The following is a 23,656-nucleotide window of genomic DNA, read 5'->3' as shown; positions in this document are numbered from 1 at the left end:
AACTTATGTGTGAACCTAATGTACAACTAAGTCATGACTCAACATATCTGCATGGAGCTCAGATCTATTATTTTCCAGAGTCAAGACGAACAAATCCCAAATCAAGTCCAAGTCCTAAACACGTTATTACACAAAATTCACCAAATTAATCCTGCGGGACAATTGGAGGAATACATTTACAGAAATAATGGAAGCTTTTCTACCAGCCACTGGTATTGATTTCACCTTGTGAGTCTTTGTGTGTGTCATCGTAGAACAATGTGTTCCTCACAGGAAGAGCAGTATTTATGATGAAGCTTCCAGACCTTCTTTCCAATAGGGCACGTATGGGTCTATTATTTACAAGATTTACCTTTTCAAAAGCAAACTGTAGCTGGAATATAAGGTTAATACAGTACATGAGAGTCACAAACTGGAGCTATCTGAAAGGAAAATGAATGGCGGCTGAGGTAATTTGTTATGCATCCTGTTGATGGCGGTAAAGAGACTAACAGCGTTCATACTGCAGGAACTAACAGCTGTTTTTACAGGAGAAGAAGAAGCCTGGGGACGTAGTTTGCTCTGCGACACAAACCGTGTAGCATGTAGTAGCAGTCACAAGCGACCTTTCTGGATCTTGCTGCTGGCTACGAGATTAAAACGATAATGTAAGGTTTACTGACGACCCTGTGAGTAGTAACGTTAATATGTCAGCAGAGGAGAGACAGACGGAGAGTGTTAAACTGAGCTAGTGAGCTACAAGTACCTGGAGATATTCAGCTAGCTATCGTTAGCTGAACTTGGTGTTTAGCTAACTTTACTTCTGACCCGTGTCGTGCTTCACTGGTGTGTTTCAGATGACGATGTGACTGCCAGCCGTGTCTCAGTTGGTGGTGTTGTGGAGCAGTGCATGCCGCAGGAGGTGGAGGAGGGCAGGTGGAGGGTCTGAGCTCTGTTGTCTGTGTACGGGATGGAGACCTGGACCCCCAATCCCCGAGCCAAGCCTTTCATCCCCCGCCAGCAAAGAAGCTTGTACCTCACCTGGAAATACAAACTAACCAACAAGAGGACGATTCGTCGGTTCTGTCAGGTATGTAGAAAACACCTCTGAAGATGGAGCTCTGTTCAAATATGTTGTTGATTTGTGTTGTCCCATTGACATGCTGTCTGAAAAACTGCACACGCTTTGATCTAAACATAAAGTACTTAAGTACTCACGTTAAATTTACAAAAACTGTAATTGGGTAGTTATTCTTCCCCATGTGGTTTTGATTCACCAAACCTCCTAATCTCACTCTTTTAATGGTTCAACTGTCTAAATAAGTCAAGTATTGTCATTTATTAGTTGCAATGGCATTCATAGTTCTCAGGCTCCCTCCAACAATGCACATTAAACACATAAATTAAGATAAAATAGTGAAGAAGTTATAATCTACAGTTAAAATGCAAATCAATTACTATATATTTGTGGTGTACAGTAATTGCAAAATGAGTAAACTAAATGTGTAAACACAAATGAATGAGTAGTAACAAATAGCCTATATAGAGATGTAAACAAGTTGTAAAAGTATATATATGTTAAAGTAAAATGGAAACTCTCCTCAGGAAATGCTGCTTTGTCTTTTCAAATTAAAAGTTTGGTCTTTGCTCAACCATAAAGTTTACAAGAATTACAGCAAAAAAAAACATTAATTTATTTAAAACTAACACATACAACTAGGAATTTCCAAATGTTATGAGTTGTGTCAGTCAGTAAGTCAGCAGTGTGTATGCATGAATGAAAGAACAGCGAGTGGAGTGTGGTAAAAGAACAAAGTAAGATAAGGATGGGGAGTGTACGCAGCAGTGTCCCCTTTCTCTCTCCTCCATGGTGCGAGTGGGGTGTAAACAATGACCCGACCACACCTATCTGCAACACAAAACATGAAGACAAAGAAAAGCAGCCAAAAGAGGGGGGGGGGGGGTCGTCACAGTTGCAAGAATAATTGCTGATCCCAACTTGCTTTCATTCATAATATTTTTTCAGAAAATGCATATTTATTCTGATTTCCTAAATAACTACACTTAAGAAATTTGATCTTTGGAAATACAATTTATACCACGGTAGCTTTTCCTTTAATGTCACTGGTTGTCTTTGGACATTTTTTGTCCTTCCCTTCCACAGGCTGGCGCTGTGCTGTTTCTGCTGATAACTGTCATAGTAAACATTAAACTCATCTTGGACACAAGAAGAGTAGCTAATGAAGATGCAGCAGCTCAAGAATATGGTGAGAAACATGTAAAATGCTAATTATTTTTTCGTCAGTATTAATTTTCCGTTAGGACTAACACAACAACCGTATGTTCCGGTTTTAGAATTAAGCTAAAAATATGATAGTCCTTAAGCTTTCTTTCCAAAGTTTAAACCTACCTACATACATATTTCAATAGGCTCATATAGTACTTTGGCAGCACACATTGTTGGTGTATAAGCCTGTTTCTAGAAATATATATATATATATATAGTCTCTTCCTCTAGATTTGGTCTGTCCATCAGGCTCTTGTCCTGGGTTGACCCTTCGGTGCCACAGAATCTGACCGGTCACAGGTTTCATTGTAACAATTGGCATTCAAATGAGATCTGCAGGAAACAATTCTGTAGTGTTACTGTAGGTGGGCAAGGTTTCCAGAGTAACGTTTGACAACACCCTTAAACTCACCTGATTTCAAATTTAACACATGAAACATTTTCTGCACTGTCACACATTTATCAGTATCAGCTGGTTCTAATGCCTCATCAAAGCTTTGTGGAATAGTTAAAACCATGACTCTAGATGCCTCTTCATAATATTTGATATCTTTGGAAATTATAGGATGTGCACTGTACATTAGCCGCTTATTACACTACTTACCAAATAAATCAACAACTTGACTTGATTTTTTTTCGCTAAAGAGCTGCATCCATATAGTAATCTGCTATCCAGAAATGACAGACCATAGACTGCCGTAAGACAACAAAGCCTTTTTTTTTTATTGCTTGTCCAAGTCTGTTATTGCTTAAACTTAGAGCCTCATTGACTCATCAAACAGGTATTGTGTAGCTATTTGACACACTGTTATAAAAATGTATTGCATCTCAGCATGGCTTCACTGTGGAGAACCTTATCTTGGTCTTATGCTCCTTTTTTAGAGGACATAATACCCAACATGGAGACACCTCGCAGGCCGGCTAATGGACACAAAGTCCTGGACATTGAGGTTTACTCCAGCCGCTCCAAGGTCTACGTGGCAGTGGACGGCACCACTGTGAGTTCAGAGAAAAATAATGTTTTTTACAGGACGAGTATAAACTATAAAGCACACAGCATATCTGTATTTTGCTCATCTCCTGCAGGTGTTGGAGGATGACATGCGGGAACAGGGCAGAGGCATCCATGTGATAGTTCTCAACCAGGCAACTGTATGTTTAAAGTTACCAAATGACTTCCTTTCTTTTCAGTGTTATGTGTTTTATTTGTTTGTAATTATCGTCAATTACTTCTTTATCCATTTCTCCCACTGTTTGGCTGTGCTGATAATATTTCTGAATGTGCTGTAATATTGAAAAGCAGGCACTGAATTGATGACAGTATTTTGCAGTCTGGTGCAAAAATGGTGTTCCTAAATGGAAGAAAATGAGAAGCACTTAGCCAAAATGAATCTTTTTTTCTTCTTTTTTTTTTCAATGAAATGAGGTCAAATCAGAAGGGTCAGATAAGTCCTGCTCTGTGTGTTTGTCTCAGGGTCATGTGATGGCCAAGAGGATATTTGACACCTACTCGCCTCACGAGGATGAAGCCATGATCCTCTTCCTCAACATGGTGACACGGGGTCGCGTCCTCATCTTCACCATAAAGGTCAGCCACTGAATCAGTTGTGACATTCATGCGCCATACTGACAGGTGAGAAACTAAAAGACGACGTGTTTTTGTCCTGCAGGATGAGGGCACGTTCCACCTGAAGGATGTCGCTAAGAACCTGCTGAAGAGTCTGGGCAGCCAGGTGTCCCTCAACCTCAGCTGGAGGGACATGTGGACTCTGGTGGTGAAGAAAGGAGGTGGGGGAGCAAACTTTCACTGTACAAGTAACTCTTTCAAATAGTTTATTGGCACTCCAATACAATGGAGGTGGACAGAAGTCTGTTGTGGTTCCCAACAAGGACAGCAACATGTCTGAAGAGGTTGTAGGTTTCAGATCTTTTTGCTGATGCAACAGTAAATCAGGGTTTGTTTTAAGGCCCCTGCATGCTTAGATTTATGTAAGTATGTTGAACAGAAAAGCCTATAAACTGCAGGCTATGCAGGTTATGTTTATTTATTTTTATTAAGTTTGTAAAAACAAAGCAGCCTGTAGAGGAATTCTTCTTGAGTGTTCACATCAGCTGATGATGCAGTTTAAAGATAATTAAGATCATATAAGGTACACAAACTCATTAAAACTCATGATCCTGTTGTTACTCAGACTAAAATGTCTCGATTGTGTTTCATTGTCTTACTGGTGCAAGTAGCAACTCACACACACACACACCAATGCAAGACCGTTTGTTTTTTTATACTGTGCTGTTTTCGGTCTTAAAGTTCATTTTGGCTCCAGGAAAAGACGCTGTCTCCACTCCAGTTTACCACGACACTTTACATTGGCATGTATTAGAATGAGAATAGAATGAGAGCTCAGTGAAGGTGGCAGGCGAGGATTAAGTTCTGTTTTATAATGACTTTAATCAACTAATGGAGCTTGCTTAATGAGATCGCCTGTCCTGACCTCCTGACTGTGTTTGGGGTTCCAGGTCAGGTGTATGGAGAGAAGCACTCAAAGTCCCCAGCTCTGTCCACCTGGGGAGACCCGGTGTTGCTGAAGACCGAGGTGCAGCTCACCGCCTCTGAAGGTAATTGTAGCGTCTAATGTCTAATTCATCAGCGATGCACTTTGAAGGCCAAAACAAAACCTAACTAAAAGATCTGGGCTGTAAAAATGTGGAATATGCTCTCTGTCTTAAATCTGAAGCGACACCTGCCAGCACTCAATGAAGATGTCTAACAAAGTGCATGTCCGCCGTCCTGCAGAGGCAGAGTGCCACTGGGCAGAAACGGAGCTGAACAGGAGGAGGAAGCTCTTCTGCAGCAAAGTGGAAGGATACGGCAGCATCTGCAGCTGCAAAGACCCGGCGCCCATCGAGTTCAACCCTGACCCTGTAAGACACCGAGCAGGACTCTTTACGTTTATGTTTGTTTCATTGTGCTGCACATAATCGAGACGGACAGGAGAGCTTAGAAAATAAGTACGGAGCTAACATAATTAACATCAATTAAAAGCATTCTTGGTAAGGTTCTCTCAAATGAAGTTACTTTTTAGCATCGTATTCTAAAGCTCCGCAATAAACTTTGGAAGCTTTGGTTCGACATTTTTGGACCTTTTCTCTTTCTCAGGAGGCTGTAGTTGACTGTATATTTGCATAAATAGAGTACTGTGGATTTTTTCCACATCACTTGTATTGTGATAAGTATCAGTGTTCAGGCTGAAGAGCTTTAGAGGTGCTGATAGGTGGATTTTGTTTGGGCTCCACAGAGCCAGGCTTCCTGTTTCGGCTGCTGGCGTTCTCTTCTTATTTCCCGTACAGAAACAAGAGTCCTGTTGATCATCTTATCTAACTCTCTGTCAGGAAGCGAATGAGCAGATTCTCCACAATATGGAGCATTTCCCTGAAAGTGAAATCGCAGCATATAAAACATGAATGTGATACACCCGTATCAGGGGCTGCATTAGACTTTCTATTATTACCTGTGATTTAAAAATGTTTTAATTGATAATACGACCTGTCTGAAGAGCAGTTGTACCTAGGTACAATACATTTTACATTAGAGGTACATTAGATATTATTTATTTGTTAATTTCCCTTTTCATATCAGATTATGCCCTCGGGCACATTCACAAAGAATGTCTTACGGCCACTAATGGCTCCATGAATTGCGTTCAAGTTGCCCCCTCTATCTGCCGATTCACAAACAATATTACACTAATGATGTTACAGCGTAAACGCGTCCATAAAGTTGAACTTAAATTAGTGCAAGGTGTGCCTTTTTTCAATTTGATGGCAATTATCCATTTGGAAAAGTATGAATGCACAGCCTGAGCCAGAAGCCCTATAATAATACATAATTAATAAGGAAAATATTAATTACATTCTCTTATTTTAAGAGTTTACCTAAATTCAAATACCTGCAGCAATCCCACCGCAGGAGAAACGATAAGTGCTCTTTGACGCACGGCAGCGTAATTAATTATTTTATAATTTCCTTTTACTTTACTTACTTTTACTTACTTTTTTAAGTATTTAAAAGAAAATGACACGTCGGGAGCTTCATTCATTTGTTTTTCATGACACAACTGTCACTGTGTCAGTGCAGTGACTGCGTCCCAAAATAAATGACTTGTAGCAGACGCCCCTTATGCGCTTCAGTTACCAGCAGCTCTCTGAAGACTATTCATTTCACTGTGACTGCGGCTATTAGCGCTGATCTTTGTGAATTGGACGTTTCTTTTGCAATGAGGCTCATTTGCATAGAAAAGAGCCACTTTTGCTCCATTATATCCATATTACCTCATTTGTTGTCTGTAGGTCTTCCCACAAAGGTTTGAACACAGCGAGCTCATCATGTTTTAGAACGTTTACGATCCAAAGTCACAGTCATTTTCGCTCTACACTTAATCGTCAAAATAAACCTCTTCACAAGGTCACAGTGAGGTTGTTTCACTCTATATTTTTTTTCTCCAGCTGCTCAACAGTAACGTCATCAATGTCCCGGTGGCCGTCATAGCAGGGAACAGACCCAACTACCTCTACAGGTGAGCTCTGAACACTAATGACGAGGATTGTTGTTCTTTTTCTATGAAAGGAAGTGGAAACGGTAGCAACACGATTCAGAAATTGCCCCAAAACAGATGTTTATGCGTTTGTTACCGCATAAACATGTTTCCTACCAAACGCAGTAGTTACGTTCTTGATTTTCTCGGCATCTATTAAAACATTTGTACTTATTTGTTGGTATTTCATAGATAAACTGCATTTCAGCATCTTTGCGTTTTACTCTAAAGAAATAAAGATTAACGAGGTTCACACACACGGTAAATATTCCGAGATATAAATGACTTGTCGCTCTAGTTGCCATTCTTTATTTATTGCACAGGAACTAACCTCAGTTTAGAAACGGAGTAATGGCTGCAATAAGCCACTTTTGTGGAAACAGGATGAAGAAAGATGACGGCCCCTTCCTTAGAAGTACATTTGGTATTAATATGAAGGGAAATTACAATCTAGCTGTCCACCCTTTGTCAAATTGGAACAAATCACATCCTCATACTAAAAGTAAATTGCACTCATTTGTCCGTTGTGCCTAAAAACAAAATTACGACCGCTTGTCGTCTGTTTCCAGGATGCTGAGGTCGCTTCTTTCAGCTCACGGCGCCAACCCGCAGATGATCACTGTTTTCATCGATGGATATTATGAGGTACCAGGTTTTTGTTTCCTCTTTCTTTTTTCTCTCATCATTGGTGCCGGACAGTACACGGTATATATGCTGACATGATGGTACTGTGGGTGTAAATCCTCAATACCTCACAAAGTATGGTCAGATGTTTTTATTTAGATTGAATGCATCATTAATTATTGTGACATATGGATGTTAAAATACTTTAGTTTAGTTATATTTATGTTGTTAGCCACACGCAATAATAAACCACAATCAATACTTTTGATATAATTGATCAAATCTATGGCCAAAAGTATGTGGATGTCTCTGTCCAAATACGTTTGGGTCTATTTAAAAACAAATGTGATGATGGGCGAGGCAAAGAATGATGCTTAATTTGACACCAACTAATAACATGTATACGACAGTGTGTCTGTGGTGTGAACTTACTTCTGTTGCCATCATATTGAGGTTCAATACGCAGTAACAGCCATGTGAGGCTATATTTAGGGTTAGTACAGGTGCTGGAAATCCTTGAATACACTTCTTAATTTTAATGTGGCGTTTTCAAGGTTTAAAAGGTGCTTGGATTTTGAACAAAGTGCTTGAAACTGCTTGAAATTTGTAACAGCAAACAGACAGGTGACACACTTTGAAACATGAAACTGCCTTTAATTTGCCAGCCATGTGTAGAATGCTGTCGCGATACATGCGTTTGGCTGTTTATAGCACAATAACATCTGATTTAATGTGATGAAGAAGGGAAATAATCGGTATACTGTATATAAATATTTAATTTGCCACAGCTGTAAGGTGCCGGAAAAGATTGAAAAGTTCTTACGTTTTACTGGATGGGAAAAATGGAAACCTGTTATTTAATCTATTAATGATCAGAAGATACAAAATAATTTCAGGCTCTGATCATTTTATTAATATTATTTTCTAGTTTGCCTTTCTGCATCATCTCCCCCTGGTGGCTTTATAACCCGCCCAGTGCTCATACAGTTTTGCATGTATCTTCTGACCTAGGAGCCGATGGACGTCGTAGAGCTGTTTGGACTGAAGGGAGTTCAGCACACACCCATCAGCATCAAGAATGCCAGAGTGTCCCAGGTAACAGCCGTCTCCCCTACTTAAGGGTTGACACAGAATTCATATCACTAATTGTCACTGAATAGAAGTGCACCAATAACCATTTTCACCTGATCATAACCACGTTTCCACCGTGTGCGACACTCAGAACTGTCATATGTTTTAAGGTTCAGCTCTATTTGATGTCATTAAAGTAGCTGAGACCTCCAGCACATTGGCTTTTGTAAGTTTTTGCTTAAATTGTGAGAATCTGTACTTTGTCACAGCACTACAAGGCGAGTCTGACTGCAACCTTCAACCTTCACCCAGTGAGTACAAACACTTACTCACATGTAGATGATGAATGAGCAGTAAGATGTGTGTAGTTGAAATGAAGCCTTTTTTACTTTGTTTATGACGGTTATGTCAGTGAACACAGTAGACATCCCACCACAGCACTGACCAAGCTTGTGTTTTATTGATTTTTTTCATCAGGAGGCCAACTACGCCATCGTCCTAGAAGAAGACCTGGATATCTCCATCGACTTCTTCAGGTACGTCCTCCAGTGTGCACAAACACTAAAGATAACAGAGCAATAATTATATACGTGAGTTGAGCGGAAATAATAAGTCAATGAGGAGATGCACAAAATGGTAAACAACTTTTTTAGTGCTCTGGTAATTCAGTCATTTATCTTTATCTTTAAGTTCCAGCATCTGAAATGTGAAGATTTGCTGCTTTTCTTTGTCATACTTGAAAGAAAATTGAATGCCTTTTAGGTTTTGGCCTCCATGGGCTCTGGACCCTCACAGCTGCTAGAATCACCACTAGGTGGCAGTAGATCCGCAGTGATGAAGCTGCTATGAACTGTGTTAGAAACACCAAACCTTCCTTTGATGGACAAACTCTCCTTTGAACTGTGTGTTTTGCGGCTGTGAGAGATCCAGCTCCCCTCCTGGGCTGACCGGCCCGTTTGAAGCGTCAACTTCAAACTGTTCAGAAACACTCGCAGCCGTCACCTCACACGCGTTTGTTTTGCTCTCTGAAACGTCTGAAGCTTCGGGCTCTCAGTTAGAGAGCTCTGAAAACCAAAAGGTCCACTCCTGTCAACACAGACGAGCCTGTTGTTATTGTATCTTTACTGCTATGAACAGTCCTAAATATATGAAATTGAGTTACATTGGAGTTCATGATCGATTTTATGATTTCTTCAATTACTAGATTTATTTTAGCAAATCTAATGCAACAACATGCTGACGTGTTTTAAACCTGACTACTAATTAACCTGCAAAGTCGCAGAGATGTTCTTCCTCAGAACCAGCCTATAATTGATGGGATGCACAAACATTTTTGTAACTTTTCTTTCATCGAAAATTGAAATTCAACTGTATATGTTCATAATAACATTATAGTAGCACAACTGTCAGTGTGTGAAGAGAAGATGAACTATTGCACGTAACGTTTCTCTAAGTTATTAATAACGTACTTGGGCCGCGACAATTTCTAGAAAGCTTACCTAAACCCGCTTTTGTTTGTGTCTAATGTTGCGTCTCTGTTTCTCCTGCAGTTTCCTCAGTCAGACGGTCCACCTGTTGGATGAGGATGACAGCCTGTACTGCATCTCAGCCTGGAATGACCAGGTGAGTCCCACCTGCTCACACTCGACCTTCCCTTTGTCCCAAAGCCTCCACTCTCCTCCTGTCCAATCCTTTACCCATCTCTTTTCTGTGACATAGCTGTTTTAAAAGTGCTGTTTTTTTTACGAGCATTTATCCGTCTCTGTCCGCGTTGTAACTCCTTCATTTCATTCCACAAATTCTCTTTTACAAATTGCCCAGTTCAGACAGCAACAGGCATGACTACCTATAAGAAAGGATTATCCTGTCGCAGTTTAGATACAGATGTGTGTTTTCTTTAGCTGGTAATGGTTCAGTAACTGAACCCGAACGTCTCTGGAGGTTTTAGGATTGTTTGAACTCAACAATAGAACATGTGATGAACCCGAGGGTGTAACTTAACACCACAGGGTCTGTTTATCTTGTTCTATGTTCCTGAACATCCAAGCAAGTCTCGCACTCTTTCGTTTTTCTCTCCTTGTTTAATGTTCCTCCTCCCGATGTGGCTTCATTATATTCCTACCCACCGATTGACCTGCAGGAAGTCGTGATGCTCACAGAGAAGTGGCATGTCTCTCTGACAGCTGTTGTTGTTGTTGTTGTGGTACAGGGCTATGAGCACACAGCGGAGGACCCGGCCCTGCTGTACAGAGTGGAGAGTATGCCCGGCCTGGGCTGGGTGCTGAAGAAGAGCCTCTACAAGGATGAACTGGAGCCAAAGTGGCCGACACCTGAGAAGGTGCAGGATTTAAGAACCAGTTGCATCCCAGCTGACCATTTTTCAAATCAAATGAACAGTTTCAGTTCATTTCTTTAAAAATGACAAGGTGTACTTTTGCAGACAAAGTTTGAAACTAGAAAGTGAATTACTGGTATGGTATTTATTTTATTTTATGAAAGTTGTTGATAATGTTGTTTGACAGCAAGTGGCCACAACAATTATTAATAATCTTGAGTATGTACCCTGCTGCAGTTGTGAGCAGGAAGCAACACTGGAACATCCAAGAGCACAGAAGACAGCCTGTCTTTAAAAAATAAAATAAGCATATGCCCATGTGTGCTGTATTGTAAGACCAGAACAACAATCAAACACAGACGTTGTGAGAACTTGACTGTTGACAAAAAAAAAGGTCCAATAAATGTCGACTGTGTTTTTCTATCTGCTGCAAATTGATTTTCATAGAATTAACTGAAACTAGTGGCAGCTTGAAAGGAAGGAAAACGTCAAACATTTGGAAAATGGTCAGCAATGTGTATGTAAAGGTTTGGTGTAGAGTTGGAACATGAAGTCATGGTCCTTTTAAATGTGTGCGAGATTGTGTTGAAGAGGTTATAAACCGTGTGTGTGTGTGTGTGTGTGTGTGTGTTTATAGCTGTGGGACTGGGACATGTGGATGCGAATGCCGGAGCAGAGGAAAGGCAGAGAGTGCGTCATCCCCGACGTGTCCCGCTCTTACCATTTTGGCATCATCGGCCTCAACATGAACGGATATTTCCATGTAAGATTTAAGAGAACCTTCATTTTAAAATGTTCAATAGTAATGCTCCATCATACAAGTTAAAATTGTATCCCAGGGCAACACAATTCAATTCTCTTCTTTTATACAATTTTTTCTAAGATCTAAAACAAAACCCCTTAATTTAAAGCCTTAATAATTAAATGAATATGCATTAGACCCCTAAATCTGTTCTGCACTCAAAAGCTAAATAACAGCTCACCAGCATTGTATTGTTTTCTTCAAGGTGAAACACTATCTGATGATGTATAGTTAAGATGTATATTTAAAGCATTTTCTGTCTCATAGGAGGTATACTTCAAGAAACACAAGTTCAACACTGTTCCCAATGTGCCGCTGAAGAACGTTTACAGGTGTGTACACAGTGAACACCGATCCCGTAACCTGTCATGAGTTCTTAAAACTGTTTGGGAAATAATCTGACCATAAATCTTGATGTTCTTCACAGTTTAAAGAAAGATGCTTATGAAGTGGAGATCCAGACCCTGCTGAAGTGAGTCACAGAAGATACACTGAGCCTGTACAGGATTTAGAAGACATGAGATGGTTTATGGATGTTGGATAATTTATGGTGTGTGTGTGTGTTCCCAGGGAAGCGGAGGTGCTGGACCACACCAAGAACCCGTGTGAGGACTCGTTCCTGCCAGACTCCGAGGGGAAGACCTACGTCATGTTCATTAAGATGGAGACGGAGACGGACACATCCACCTGGATAGAGCTCGCCAAGGTACTCGTTCAGAGCAGGAACTCTGGCTGCTGGAGCTTTAAGAGGTCCATGTCAGTGGTCCCGCATATATTAGCCCATCTATGCCGACCATTTTCCAAATCATACCATAGTTTTTTTATACTCTGTATTTGTTGAGTAGTAGTCATAAACGTTATAATTGTAACTGTATATCCCTCCCACCTCAACCCACAATCCCAACATCTAAAAAAGAAAATAATAATAAGAAAAATAGAAATACTAATAATCACAGTAGTAGTTGTACATTAAGACAATTTAATGACAGAAAATGATTTAAAAAAATAAAATTAGGTTTGGCTTTTTCCCCGTTTTATTTTTGTATAATATTTGTTTTCTGTATCCTCTTCCATCTCGCATCAAACAGTTAAGATAGATTCCTAATCCTGGAATTTATTTATTAATTGTGTCAGTTAATTTCTATGACAATCAGCTAATCGTGGATAGATGATCCTTGATAATCCTTAACATTTAGTCATAGTTCAGGTCGTGGGGAGCTGCAGTTTATTCTTAGCTGTTTTGTAAACTGATATTGACGTCTCGTCTTTGTCGCAGTATGTTTAATGCTTTCGGCTCATGCCATAAGGAACAAATTTATGTCTTTCTCCGTCTTCTGCTCAGTGCCTCCATGTTTGGGACCTGGATGTTCGGGGATACCACAACGGGATGTGGCGACTCTTCAGAAAAAGGAATCATGTCCTGGTGGTGGCCGTACCAATCTCCCCATACTCGTAAGTAAACTGAATTTATACTTTGCTATATCATGCTATGTCCGCATGATGTAAATGGCGTCTTCTGCCCATGTGTTTGTGTGAAGCCCAAAAATTGCACCTTTTTTATGAACACATCCAGCTACGCAAGCACCAAATATGTTCTCCACAATAAGGTGTAGCTGCTGTCTGCGTTGAAGTGGATCATGACCTTCCCATCTCCACTTCCACCACTTCTATATACACACGGGTTCAGGCTGCACAACATGAGGAACATATGAGATTACGTTGTTGTTGGGATAAATAAGCAGATATTAAAGTGTGCTCAGCTCTGCTGCCTTTATTATACTGCTAAAATCCAACATATTGCTCGAATGGCGGCTTCACAGTTCGATCTGCAGTATTGCATTTTGTGGCTTCAGACAGTACAGCTTCTGTTTACAGCGTCTGCATAATGAAAGCAGCCCTGACGCTAAATTCTCCCAAAATATCTGAGTAATGATTACTTGGGAGGAGGTGAGTCTCCTTTTCATGTTGTGTCGAGCTGGACTGATTGCATTTGAAGTGTATCTGCTCACTCAGACAAAAAGAAAGACACCTGAAACAGAGACGGCTTGTAAGAATGGTAACTCTGTTTGTCTGCACTTTTGTGAAGGCACGTTCCCGCTTAAGGAATAGGGAAATCATGGTTGCGCCATCGTGGAAACTGGTTGTTTCTCACAGGCGTCTCCGGAATGACACCAAGTGATTGACAGCTTAAAGTCATACATGAGTTTATTGCGCCACATGTGGAGGAAAAGCAACACGCCAACATCAAACATCGTGCAATCCTCCTGTCTCCCATTTTCAGCATGGCTTATACACTTGTATGACTGTTTTGAAATATATAAGTTACTATACTAAATACTATACTGAAGTCCTAATGTCGCTGTTTTTTAAGCAACGCACATCAAGGAGGACGGATCCTTTGTCCAGTTAAACGCTGGAACATCTGTCAAAGTTATTTACTGAATCTTTTGTTTGTGCTTCCTTGTGGCTTTTTCCTCTTTTGTAGTCTTATTCAAAGTTAGTTTAGTTGTAGTAAAGCATCAACAACAATTTTGATATTTGGTTCTTTTTTCCAAACTATACGTCAAAAATAACATGTCTCAGAATATCTGTCATTTACAAAACGTTTGAGAACAGAAAAGATAAAATCTCCATCCCCAGCAACAAACACAACAAATATGTCTCTTCCTCTCCTTTTCTTACCTGCTGTCCTCTCTGTCCATGTCTCTGTCCATGTCTCTGTCCATGTCTCTGTCCATGTATCTGACTCTGTCCATGTCTCTGTCCATGTCCATGTCTCTGTCCATGTCTCTGTCCATGTATCTGACTCTGTCCATGTCTCTGTCCATGTCCATGTCTCTGTCCATGTCTCTGTCCATGTCTCTGTCCATGGCTCTGTCCATGTATCTGACTCTGTCCATGTCTCTGTCCATATCTCTGTCTCTGTCCATGTCTCTGTCTCTGTTCATGTCTCTGTTCATGTCTCTGTTCATGTCTCTGTCCATGTATCTGACTCTGTCCATGTCTCTGTCCATATCTCTGTCTCTGTTCATGTCTCTGTTCATGTCTCTGTCCATGTCTCTGTCCATGGCTCTGTCCATGTATCTGACTGTGTCCATGTCTCTGTCCATATCTCTGTCTCTGTCCATGTCTCTGTCTCTGTTCATGTCTCTGTTCATGTCTCTGTCCATGTCTCTGTCCATGTCTCTGTCCATGTCTCTCTCTCTGTCCATGTCTCTGTCCATGTCTCTGTCCATGTCTCTGCCCATGTCTCTGTCCATGTCTCTGCCCATGTCTCTGTCTCTGTCCCTGTCTCTGTCCATGTCTCTGTCCATGTCTCTGTCCATGTCTCTGTCCTCTCTGTCCATGTCTCTGACTCTGTCCATGTCTCTGTCCATGTATCTGTCCATGTCTCTGACTGTCTCTGTCCATGTCTCTGACTCTGTCCATGTCTCTGTCCATGTCTCTGACTCTGTCCATGTCTCTGTCCATGTCTCTGACTCTGTCCATGTCCATGTCTCTGTCCATGTCTCTGTCCATGTCTCTGTCCATGTCTCTGTCCATGTCTCTGTCTCTGTCCATGTCTCTGACTCTGACTCTGACTCTGTCTCTGACCATGTCTCTGTCCTCTCTGTCCATGTCTCTGACTCTGTCCATGTCTCTGTCTCTGTCTCTGTCCATGTCTCTGACTCTGTCTCTGTCCATGTCTCTGACTCTGTCTCTGACTCTGTCTCTGTCCATGTCTCTGTCCATGTCTCTGACTCTGTCCATGACTCTGTCCATGTCTCTGTCCATGTCTCTGTCCATGTCTCTGACTCTGTCTCTGTCCATGTCTCTGACTCTGTCTCTGACTCTGTCTCTGACCATGTCTCTGTCCTCTCTGTCCATGTCTCTGACTCTGTCCATGTCTCTGTCTCTGTCCATGTCTCTGACTCTGTCTCTGTCCATGTCTCTGACTCTGTCTCTGACTCTGTCTCTGTCCATGTCTCTGTCCATGTCTCTGACTCTGTCCATGTGTCTGTCCATGTCTCTGTCCATGTCTCTGACTCTGACTCTGTCCATGTCTCTGTCCATGTCTCTGACTCTGTCCATGTCTCTGTCTCTGTCCATGTCTCTGACTCTGTCTCTGACTCTGTCTCTGTCCATGTCTCTGTCTCTGTCCATGTCTCTGACTCTGTCTCTGACCATGTCTCTGTCCATGTCTCTGTCCATGTATCTGACTCTGTCTCTGTCTCTGTCCATGTCTCTGACTCTGTCTCTGTCCATGTCTCTGACTCTGTCCATGTCTCTGTCTGTCCATGTCTCTGACTCTGACTCTGTCTCTGTCCATGTCTCTGACTCTGACTCTGTCTCTGTCCTCTCTGTCCATGTCTCTGACTCTGTCCATGTCTCTGTACTCTGTCCATGTCTCTGTCTCATGTCTCATGACTCTGTCCATGTCTCTGTCCATGTCTCTGTCCATGTCTCTGTACTCTGTTTCTGTCTCTGTCCATGTCTCTGACTCTGACTCTGTCTCTGTCCATGTTTCTGACTCTGTCTCTGACTCTGTCTCTGACCATGTCTCTGACCATGTCTCTGTCCTCTCTGTCCTCTCTGTCCATGTCTCTGACTCTGTCCATGTCTCTGTCTCTGTCCATGTCTCTGACTCTGTCCATGTCTCTGTCTCTGTCCATGTCTCTGACTCTGTCTCTGTCCATGTCTCTGACTCTGTCTCTGACTCTGTCTCTGTCCATGTCTCTGTCCATGTCTCTGACTCTGTCCATGTGTCTGTCCATGTCTCTGTCCATGTCTCTGTCTCTGTCCATGTCTCTGACTCTGTCTCTGACTCTGTCTCTGACCATGTCTCTGTCCTCTCTGTCCATGTCTCTGACTCTGTCCATGTCTCTGTCTCTGTCCATGTCTCTGACTCTGTCCATGTCTCTGTCTCTGTCCATGTCTCTGACTCTGTCTCTGTCTCTGTCCATGTCTCTGACTCTGTCCATGTCTCTGTCCATGTCTCTGACTCTGTCCATGTCTCTGTCCATGTCTCTGACTCTGTCTCTGTCTCTGTCCATGTCTCTGACTCTGTCCATGTCTCTGACTCTGTCTCTGTCCATGTCTCTGTCCATGTCTCTGTCTCTGTCCATGTCTCTGTCTCTGTCTCTGTCCATGTCCATATCTCTGACTCTGTCTCTGCCCATGTCTCTGTCTCTGTCCATGTCTCTGACTCTGTCTCTGCCCATGTGTCTGTCTCTGTCCATGTCTCTGTCCATGTCTCTGTCCATGTCTCTGTCCATGTCTCTGACTCTGTCCATGTCTCTGTCCATGTCTCTGTCCATGTCTCTGTCTCTGTCCATGTCTCTGACTCTGTCCATGTCTCTGTCTCTGTCTCTGTCCATGTCTCTGACTCTGTCCATGTCTCTGTCCATGTCTCTGACTCTGTCCATGTCTCTGTCTCTGTCCATGTCTCTGACTCTGTCTCTGACTCTGTCCATGTCTCTGTCCATGTCTCTGTCCATGTCTCTGACTCTGTCTCTGTCTCTGTCCATGTCTCTGACTCTGTCTCTGTCCATGTCTCTGACTCTGTCCATGTCTCTGACTCTGTCCATGTCTCTGTCTCTGTCCATGTCCATGTCTCTGATTCTGTCTCTGACTCTGTCTCTGTCCATGTCTCTGTCCTCTCTGTCCATGTCTCTGACTCTGTCCATGTCTCTGTCTCTGTCCATGTCTCTGACTCTGACTCTGTCTCTGTCCATGTCTCTGACTCTGTCCATGTCTCTGTCCATGTCTCTGACTCTGTCCATGTCTCTGTCTCTGTCCATGTCTCTGACTCTGTCTCTGACTCTGTCCATGTCTCTGTCCATGTCTCTGTCCATGTCTCTGACTCTGTCTCTGTCTCTGTCCATGTCTCTGACTCTGTCTCTGTCCATGTCTCTGACTCTGTCCATGTCTCTGACTCTGTCCATGTCTCTGTCTCTGTCCATGTCCATGTCTCTGATTCTGTCTCTGACTCTGTCTCTGTCCATGTCTCTGTCCTCTCTGTCCATGTCTCTGACTCTGTCCATGTCTCTGTCTCTGTCCATGTCTCTGACTCTGACTCTGTCTCTGTCCATGTCTCTGACTCTGTCTCTGTCCATGTCTCTGTCCATGTCTCTGACTCTGTCCATGTCTCTGTCCATGTCTCTGTCCATGTCTCTGACTCTGTCTCTGTCTCTGTCCATGTCTCTGACTCTGTCTCTGTCTCTGTCCATGTCTCTGACTCTGTCTCTGACTCTGTCTCTGACCATGTCTCTGTCCTCTCTGTCCATGTCTCTGACTCTGTCCATGTCTCTGACTCTGTCTCTGTCCATGTATCTGTCCATGTCTCTGACTCTGTCCATGTCTCTGTCTCTGTCCATGTCTCTGACTCTGTCCATGTCTCTGTCTCTGTCCATGTCTCTGACTCTGTCCATGTCTCTGTCCATGTCTCTGACTCTGTCCATGTCTCTGTCCATGTCTCTGACTCTGTCTCTGTCTCTGTCCATGTCTCTGACTCTGTCTCTGTCCATGTCTCTGACTCTGTCTCTGACCATGTCTCTGACTCTGTCTCTGTCCATGTCTCTGTCCATGTCTCTGACTCTGTCCATGTCTCTGTCTCTGACTCTGTCCATGTCTCTGTCCATGTCTCTGACTCTGTCCATGTCTCTGTCCATGTCTCTGACTCTGTCTCTGTCTCTGTCCATGTTTCTGACTCTGTCTCTGACTCTGTCTCTGACTCTGTCTCTGTCCATGTCTCTGTCCATGTCTCTGTCCATGTCTCTGTCTCTGTCCATGTCTCTGTCCATGTCTCTGACTCTGTCCATGTCTCTGTCTCTGTCTCTGTCCATGTATCTGTCCATGTCTCTGTCTCTGTCCATGTCTCTGACTCTGTCCATGTCTCTGTCCATGTCTCTGTCCATGTCTCTGACTGTCTCTGTCCATGTCTCTGACTCTGTCCATGTCTCTGACTCTGTCCATGTCTCTGACTCTGTCTCTGTCCATGTCTCTGTCCATGTCTCTGTCTATGTCTCTGTCCATGTCTCTGTCCATGTCTCTGACTCTGTTCATGTCTCTGTCTCTGTCTCTGTCCATGTATCTGTCCATGTCTCTGACTCTGTCCATGTCTCTGTCTCTGTCCATGTCTCTGACTCTGTCCATGTCTCTGTCCATGTCTCTGACTCTGTCCATGTCTCTGTCCATGTCTCTGACTCTGTCTCTGTCTCTGTCCATGTCTCTGACTCTGTCTCTGACTCTGTCTCTGTCCATGTCTCTGACTCTGTCTCTGACCATGTCTCTGACTCTGTCTCTGTCCATGTCTCTGTCCATGTCTCTGTCTCTGTCTCTGTCTCTGTCCATGTCCATGTCTCTGACTCTGTCTCTGACTCTGTCTCTGCCCATGTCTCTGTCTCTGTCCATGTCTCTGTCCATGTCTCTGTCCATGTCTCTGTCCATGTCTCTGTCCTCTCTGTCCATGTCTCTGACTCTGTCCATGTCTCTGTCCATGTCCATGTCTCTGACTCTGTCCATGTCTCTGTCTCTGTCCATGTCTCTGACTCTGTCCATGTCTCTGTCTCTGTCCATGTCTCTGACTCTGTCCATGTCTCTGTCCATGTCTCTGACTCTGTCCCTGTCTCTGTCTCTGTCCATGTCTCTGACTCTGTCTCTGACTCTGTCTCTGTCCATGTCTCTGTCTCTGTCCATGTCTCTGACTCTGTCTCTGACCATGTCTCTGTCCATGTCTCTGTCCATGTATCTGACTCTGTCTCTGTCCATGTCTCTGACTCTGTCCATGTCTCTGTCTCTGTCCATGTCTCTGACTCTGACTCTGTCTCTGTCCATGTCTCTGACTCTGACTCTGTCTCTGTCCTCTCTGTCCATGTCTCTGACTCTGTCCATGTCTCTGTCTCTGTCCATGTCTCTGTCCATGTCTCTGACTCTGTCCATGTCTCTGTCCATGTCTCTGTCCATGTCTCTGTCCATGTCTCTGACTCTGTTTCTGTCTCTGTCCATGTCTCTGACTCTGACTCTGTCTCTGTCCATGTTTCTGACTCTGTCTCTGACTCTGTCTCTGACTCTGTCTCTGACTCTGTCTCTGACCATGTCTCTGTCCTCTCTGTCCTCTCTGTCCATGTCTCTGACTCTGTCCATGTCTCTGTCTCTGTCCATGTATCTGTCCATGTCTCTGACTCTGTCCATGTCTCTGTCTCTGTCCATGTCTCTGACTCTGTCCATGTCTCTGTCTCTGTCCATGTCTCTGACTCTGTCCATGTCTCTGTCCATGTCTCTGTCCATGTCTCTGTCCATGTCTCTGACTCTGTCTCTGTCCATGTCTCTGACTCTGTCTCTGACTCTGTCTCTGACCATGTCTCTGACTCTGTCTCTGTCCATGTCTCTGTCCATGTCTCTGTCTCTGTCCATGTCTCTGTCTCTGTCTCTGTCCATGACTCTGACTCTGACTCTGTCTCTGCCCATGTCTCTGTCTCTGTCCATGTCTCTGTCCATGTCTCTGTCCATGTCTCTGTCCATGTCTCTGTCCTCTCTGACTCTGTCCATGTCTCTGACTCTGTCTCTGTCTCTGTCCATGTCTCTGTCCATGTCTCTGACTCTGTCCATGTCTCTGACTCTGTCTCTGACTCTGTCTCTGTCCATGTCTCTGTCTCTGTCCATGTCTCTGACTCTGTCTCTGACTCTGTCTCTGACCATGTCTCTGTCCATGTCTCTGTCCATGTCTCTGTCTCTGTCTCTGTCCATGTCTCTGACTCTGTCTCTGTCCATGTCTCTGACTCTGTCCATGTCTCTGTCTTTGTCTCTGTCCATGTCCATGTCTCTGACTCTGTCTCTGACTCTGTCTCTGACTCTGTCCATGTCTCTGTCCATGTCTCTGACTCTGTCTCTGTCCATGTCTCTGACTCTGTCTCTGACTCTGTCCATGTCTCTGTCCATGTCTCTGTCCATGTATCTGACTCTGTCCATGTCTCTGACTCTGTCTCTGTCCATGTATCTGACTCTGTCCATGTCTCTGTCTCATGAACAGTGTGAAGAAACCAGCCAGTGTCACTCCCATTCACTTAGAGCCTCCGCCCAAAGAAGAGGGAGCAGCGGTGGAGCAGATGTAGACTTGATGTTACACTCTCCCCCAGCACACTACAACCACCCCAGGCCTTAACAACAACAACAACAACAACAACAACAACAACAACAACAACAACAACAACAACCACCACTAATAATACAGCCAGGGACCCACAACCACAAAGCTTTTCTGTCTTTTTCAAGATGGTTGAACTTGTGTGTACGAGAGGATACCTGGGAAACGGAGTCCTATTTTCTTTTTTTTTCCTTTCTTATTTTTAAATGAAAGAGGGATTAACACTACAAACTGCACTACTACATCCGTCCAGCAGCTCGAGGAGGAATGGTGAGGCTAAAACCAGTTTTGATTAAACGTGACTGAACAACCGAAACAGTATATGACTGTCAACAGCTGTCTTTTTCTGTTACCGTGACAACTGTGTGCTTATCTGTGGTCTTTTACATTTCGATCATATCTGTGACTTTTCAGCAAGAACGGTACAAATGACTCAAACACACACTCACCAGAACTTAGGCAGTTGTTGTGTTTTTTAAACTACTGAGTGCTTTGTTCATTTTGTACATACGTTTTAACTTATCTCTATTTATTTTCCATCTGTCACTCAAAAAGGAGTTTAGTGGTTTGTTTGCATTTTTATTTTTATTTTTTTGAAAGATCCACTTTTCTCAAGATCAGTGCATTTTTAAAAGCCTAACGTTTACAGATAATGAAATAATAATGTATATACATGCCTATATATTTTTTGATGAAAAATGTAAAGGGTCAGCATATTTTTCAGCGTTAGATATTGAGTTTGAGTGAAAGAGTTGATAACAGCCCTGTGGGTTTTTACTATTGACTGCAAGGGTCGGCCTCGGATCAGGTTTCCTGAGGGAAACTTAATGGTGGCTGAGAGAGAGAAAAATAAAAACATATTCACAGATTTAGCAACATACTGTCCAATTATTCTGATTGTACCACAATGAAATACAAACAAAAAACAAGGTAGTTTTTTTTCTTCTAATTATATATCTTTGGTCAGATTGATCCTGAATTTCAATTGAATTAAAACATTTTGGAATAGATGAAATTCTTACACAGCTACTTTCGTTTAAACAGCGTACACAAAACAGAAATGTGTTTTATCAAAGTTAGCTTCCAGGAAAAGTATAGTGTTGAAAGTCTGGTATCAGCAATAGCATTGAACACTCAAAGGAAACCAATGTGCATTACACTTTTCTGATGCGAGCTCACCGCAGTATTTTATTTGCAGCGTATGTTTTAAATCGGTGAACAATTAGCTCCTTCTCTCGGTTTTGGCCTCTTTCAGCCACCATAGCAGCTGGAGGCTTCAACGCTTAAACAGAACGTTGCGACTTTATCCCGTTCACACACTCTTCATGTCGGTACAATACAGAAAGCTAATGTTTGATTGGCAGGCTGCAGGTAACCGACTGCTTGCACAGTTTAAATATTAAAGATATTTTAAGGGTTTCTGTGTATTGTATGACTCAACTGCTGTCAGCGGCGTGAACTCGTCTTTGTTACAGCTGACAAAGTGAGGAAGGTATTTGTTCTGTTATTTGCCTTATTTTTCAGATTTTCTGTGGTGGATAAGTTTGGAGGTTTGATCTAAAATATAATCGGCCATTTGTCAACAACCAAATAGAGACTCCAAGATGTGACCATGAAACGGTTCAAACCTTTGAACGGAGGCTCAGAGGGATCGTCGTTGCTGCTTATGTATTTCATTATATCAAGATCACGACTTGAATATCTTTCAAAGTAACTCGACGTTTTTTCCTCCCTAATCCGCATCAGTATTTGCAGAGTGGTTTGATTTTTAATGTTTGGATTTGTGTGTCCAGAAAATCACATATTTACTATCTGCAGTCAGTCTGTCTGACAAACACTTATTCAGAAGTATTGCAGCCCGTGTCTTCACTGAATCAATGTCACTTTGTGTCGGGGACATTTCAGTTTGGTTTCTAAGACACTGCAGAAGTAGAATCGGCGTTTTATTTTCCCTCTAGTTGTTTTAGTAGTACGTGTGCTTCTCTGTTGAATCAAAAGGGTCCCACGAAACCATCGTCTCCTCAGCAATACGCTTGATTTGGTGAAATGCTGTAAGATGATTTGGAAGGTACGTTTGACACATGTATAATATCTTTTATCATGGAAATGAATAAAGAGGTTTTTTTTTACTGAGGTTTTCAAAGTGGTGCTCCTTTATTTATTGTTTGAGGTCATACCGTACTGTATGTTGTTGAAATAATTCATACAGAAGGATTTATTATCGGTGCATATTATTCATTAAATAAACTTGGAGCTACTGTTGTTCGTACCGTAGCTCAGATTTTTGTACACGTGTGGCCTTGTGCTGCCTGCAGATTTCCCCAGAGAGCTGGAGGCAGAGCAACGGTGAAGGAAACTCATGCAGCGAGTGAAATGTATGCAAATCCTCGGGGCTCTGAGGATTTCTGCAGCCGCGGCGGTTTGCCAAGGATAAATGCTGCTTTCTGCCCTTTGAGCTCTGACTTTTAATAACCTGTGATGTAATAAAGCAAGAAGTCTAATTATTGGAACAACTTATACTTCTGTTACATTTAGTTTTTTAAAGCTTGATATTTGAGTTTACATTTTCAAAGGTGATTTTCCCACCTTCAAAGCAGCCTCTTTACATTACAGTTCAATTAGCTGACGCTTTTGTCTTGTTTCACTACTGTCTAAAATTCTGCTTGTAACTTGACTGAATTTAGTAATCTGTCACTTATTGTCAACTTTTATACTGTCAAACATATGATAATGTTTGGTAACTCACTGCAGACTTTTAAAAGGTAAAACTCCATCTGGTAATGAAAATAAAAATGAATCCATTTGTGTATTCTCTTGGGACATGCAATGTGCCCACCAGCCC

At 42.5% G+C, this 23,656-nt stretch overlaps 1 protein-coding gene across 2 annotated transcripts; it reads left to right on the top strand.

The window, feature by feature from the left end:
• Positions 1-500: 500 nt before the first annotated feature.
• Positions 501-22,948, top strand: pomgnt1 (protein O-linked mannose N-acetylglucosaminyltransferase 1 (beta 1,2-)). Of its 2 annotated transcripts, none has more exons than XM_029430194.1 (22): positions 501-647; positions 837-1,069; positions 2,144-2,246; positions 3,149-3,264; positions 3,353-3,418; positions 3,741-3,854; positions 3,937-4,054; positions 4,784-4,882; positions 5,061-5,188; positions 6,770-6,840; positions 7,428-7,503; positions 8,494-8,577; positions 8,823-8,864; positions 9,031-9,089; positions 10,104-10,176; positions 10,763-10,891; positions 11,526-11,651; positions 11,958-12,022; positions 12,118-12,162; positions 12,261-12,396; positions 13,033-13,142; positions 20,701-22,948. In XM_029430194.1, the coding sequence occupies exons 2-22, from the start codon at positions 950-952 to the stop codon at positions 20,780-20,782; spliced, it is 1,962 nt and encodes a 653-aa protein (XP_029286054.1). In that variant the 5' UTR covers positions 501-647; positions 837-949; the 3' UTR covers positions 20,783-22,948. The 2 variants fall into 2 exon arrangements, with proteins under 2 accessions (XP_029286054.1, XP_029286055.1); XM_029430195.1 differs by having other exon boundaries at positions 519-668.
• The last annotated feature ends 708 nt before the right edge of the window (positions 22,949-23,656 follow it).

This window comes from Cottoperca gobio, chromosome 4 (genome assembly GCF_900634415.1).
Source record: "Cottoperca gobio chromosome 4, fCotGob3.1, whole genome shotgun sequence".
NCBI classification, from domain to species: Eukaryota; Metazoa; Chordata; class Actinopteri; order Perciformes; family Bovichtidae; genus Cottoperca; species Cottoperca gobio.
The sequence above is the reverse complement of the archived record's forward strand: the minus strand, read 5'-3'. Positions and strand labels throughout refer to the sequence as shown.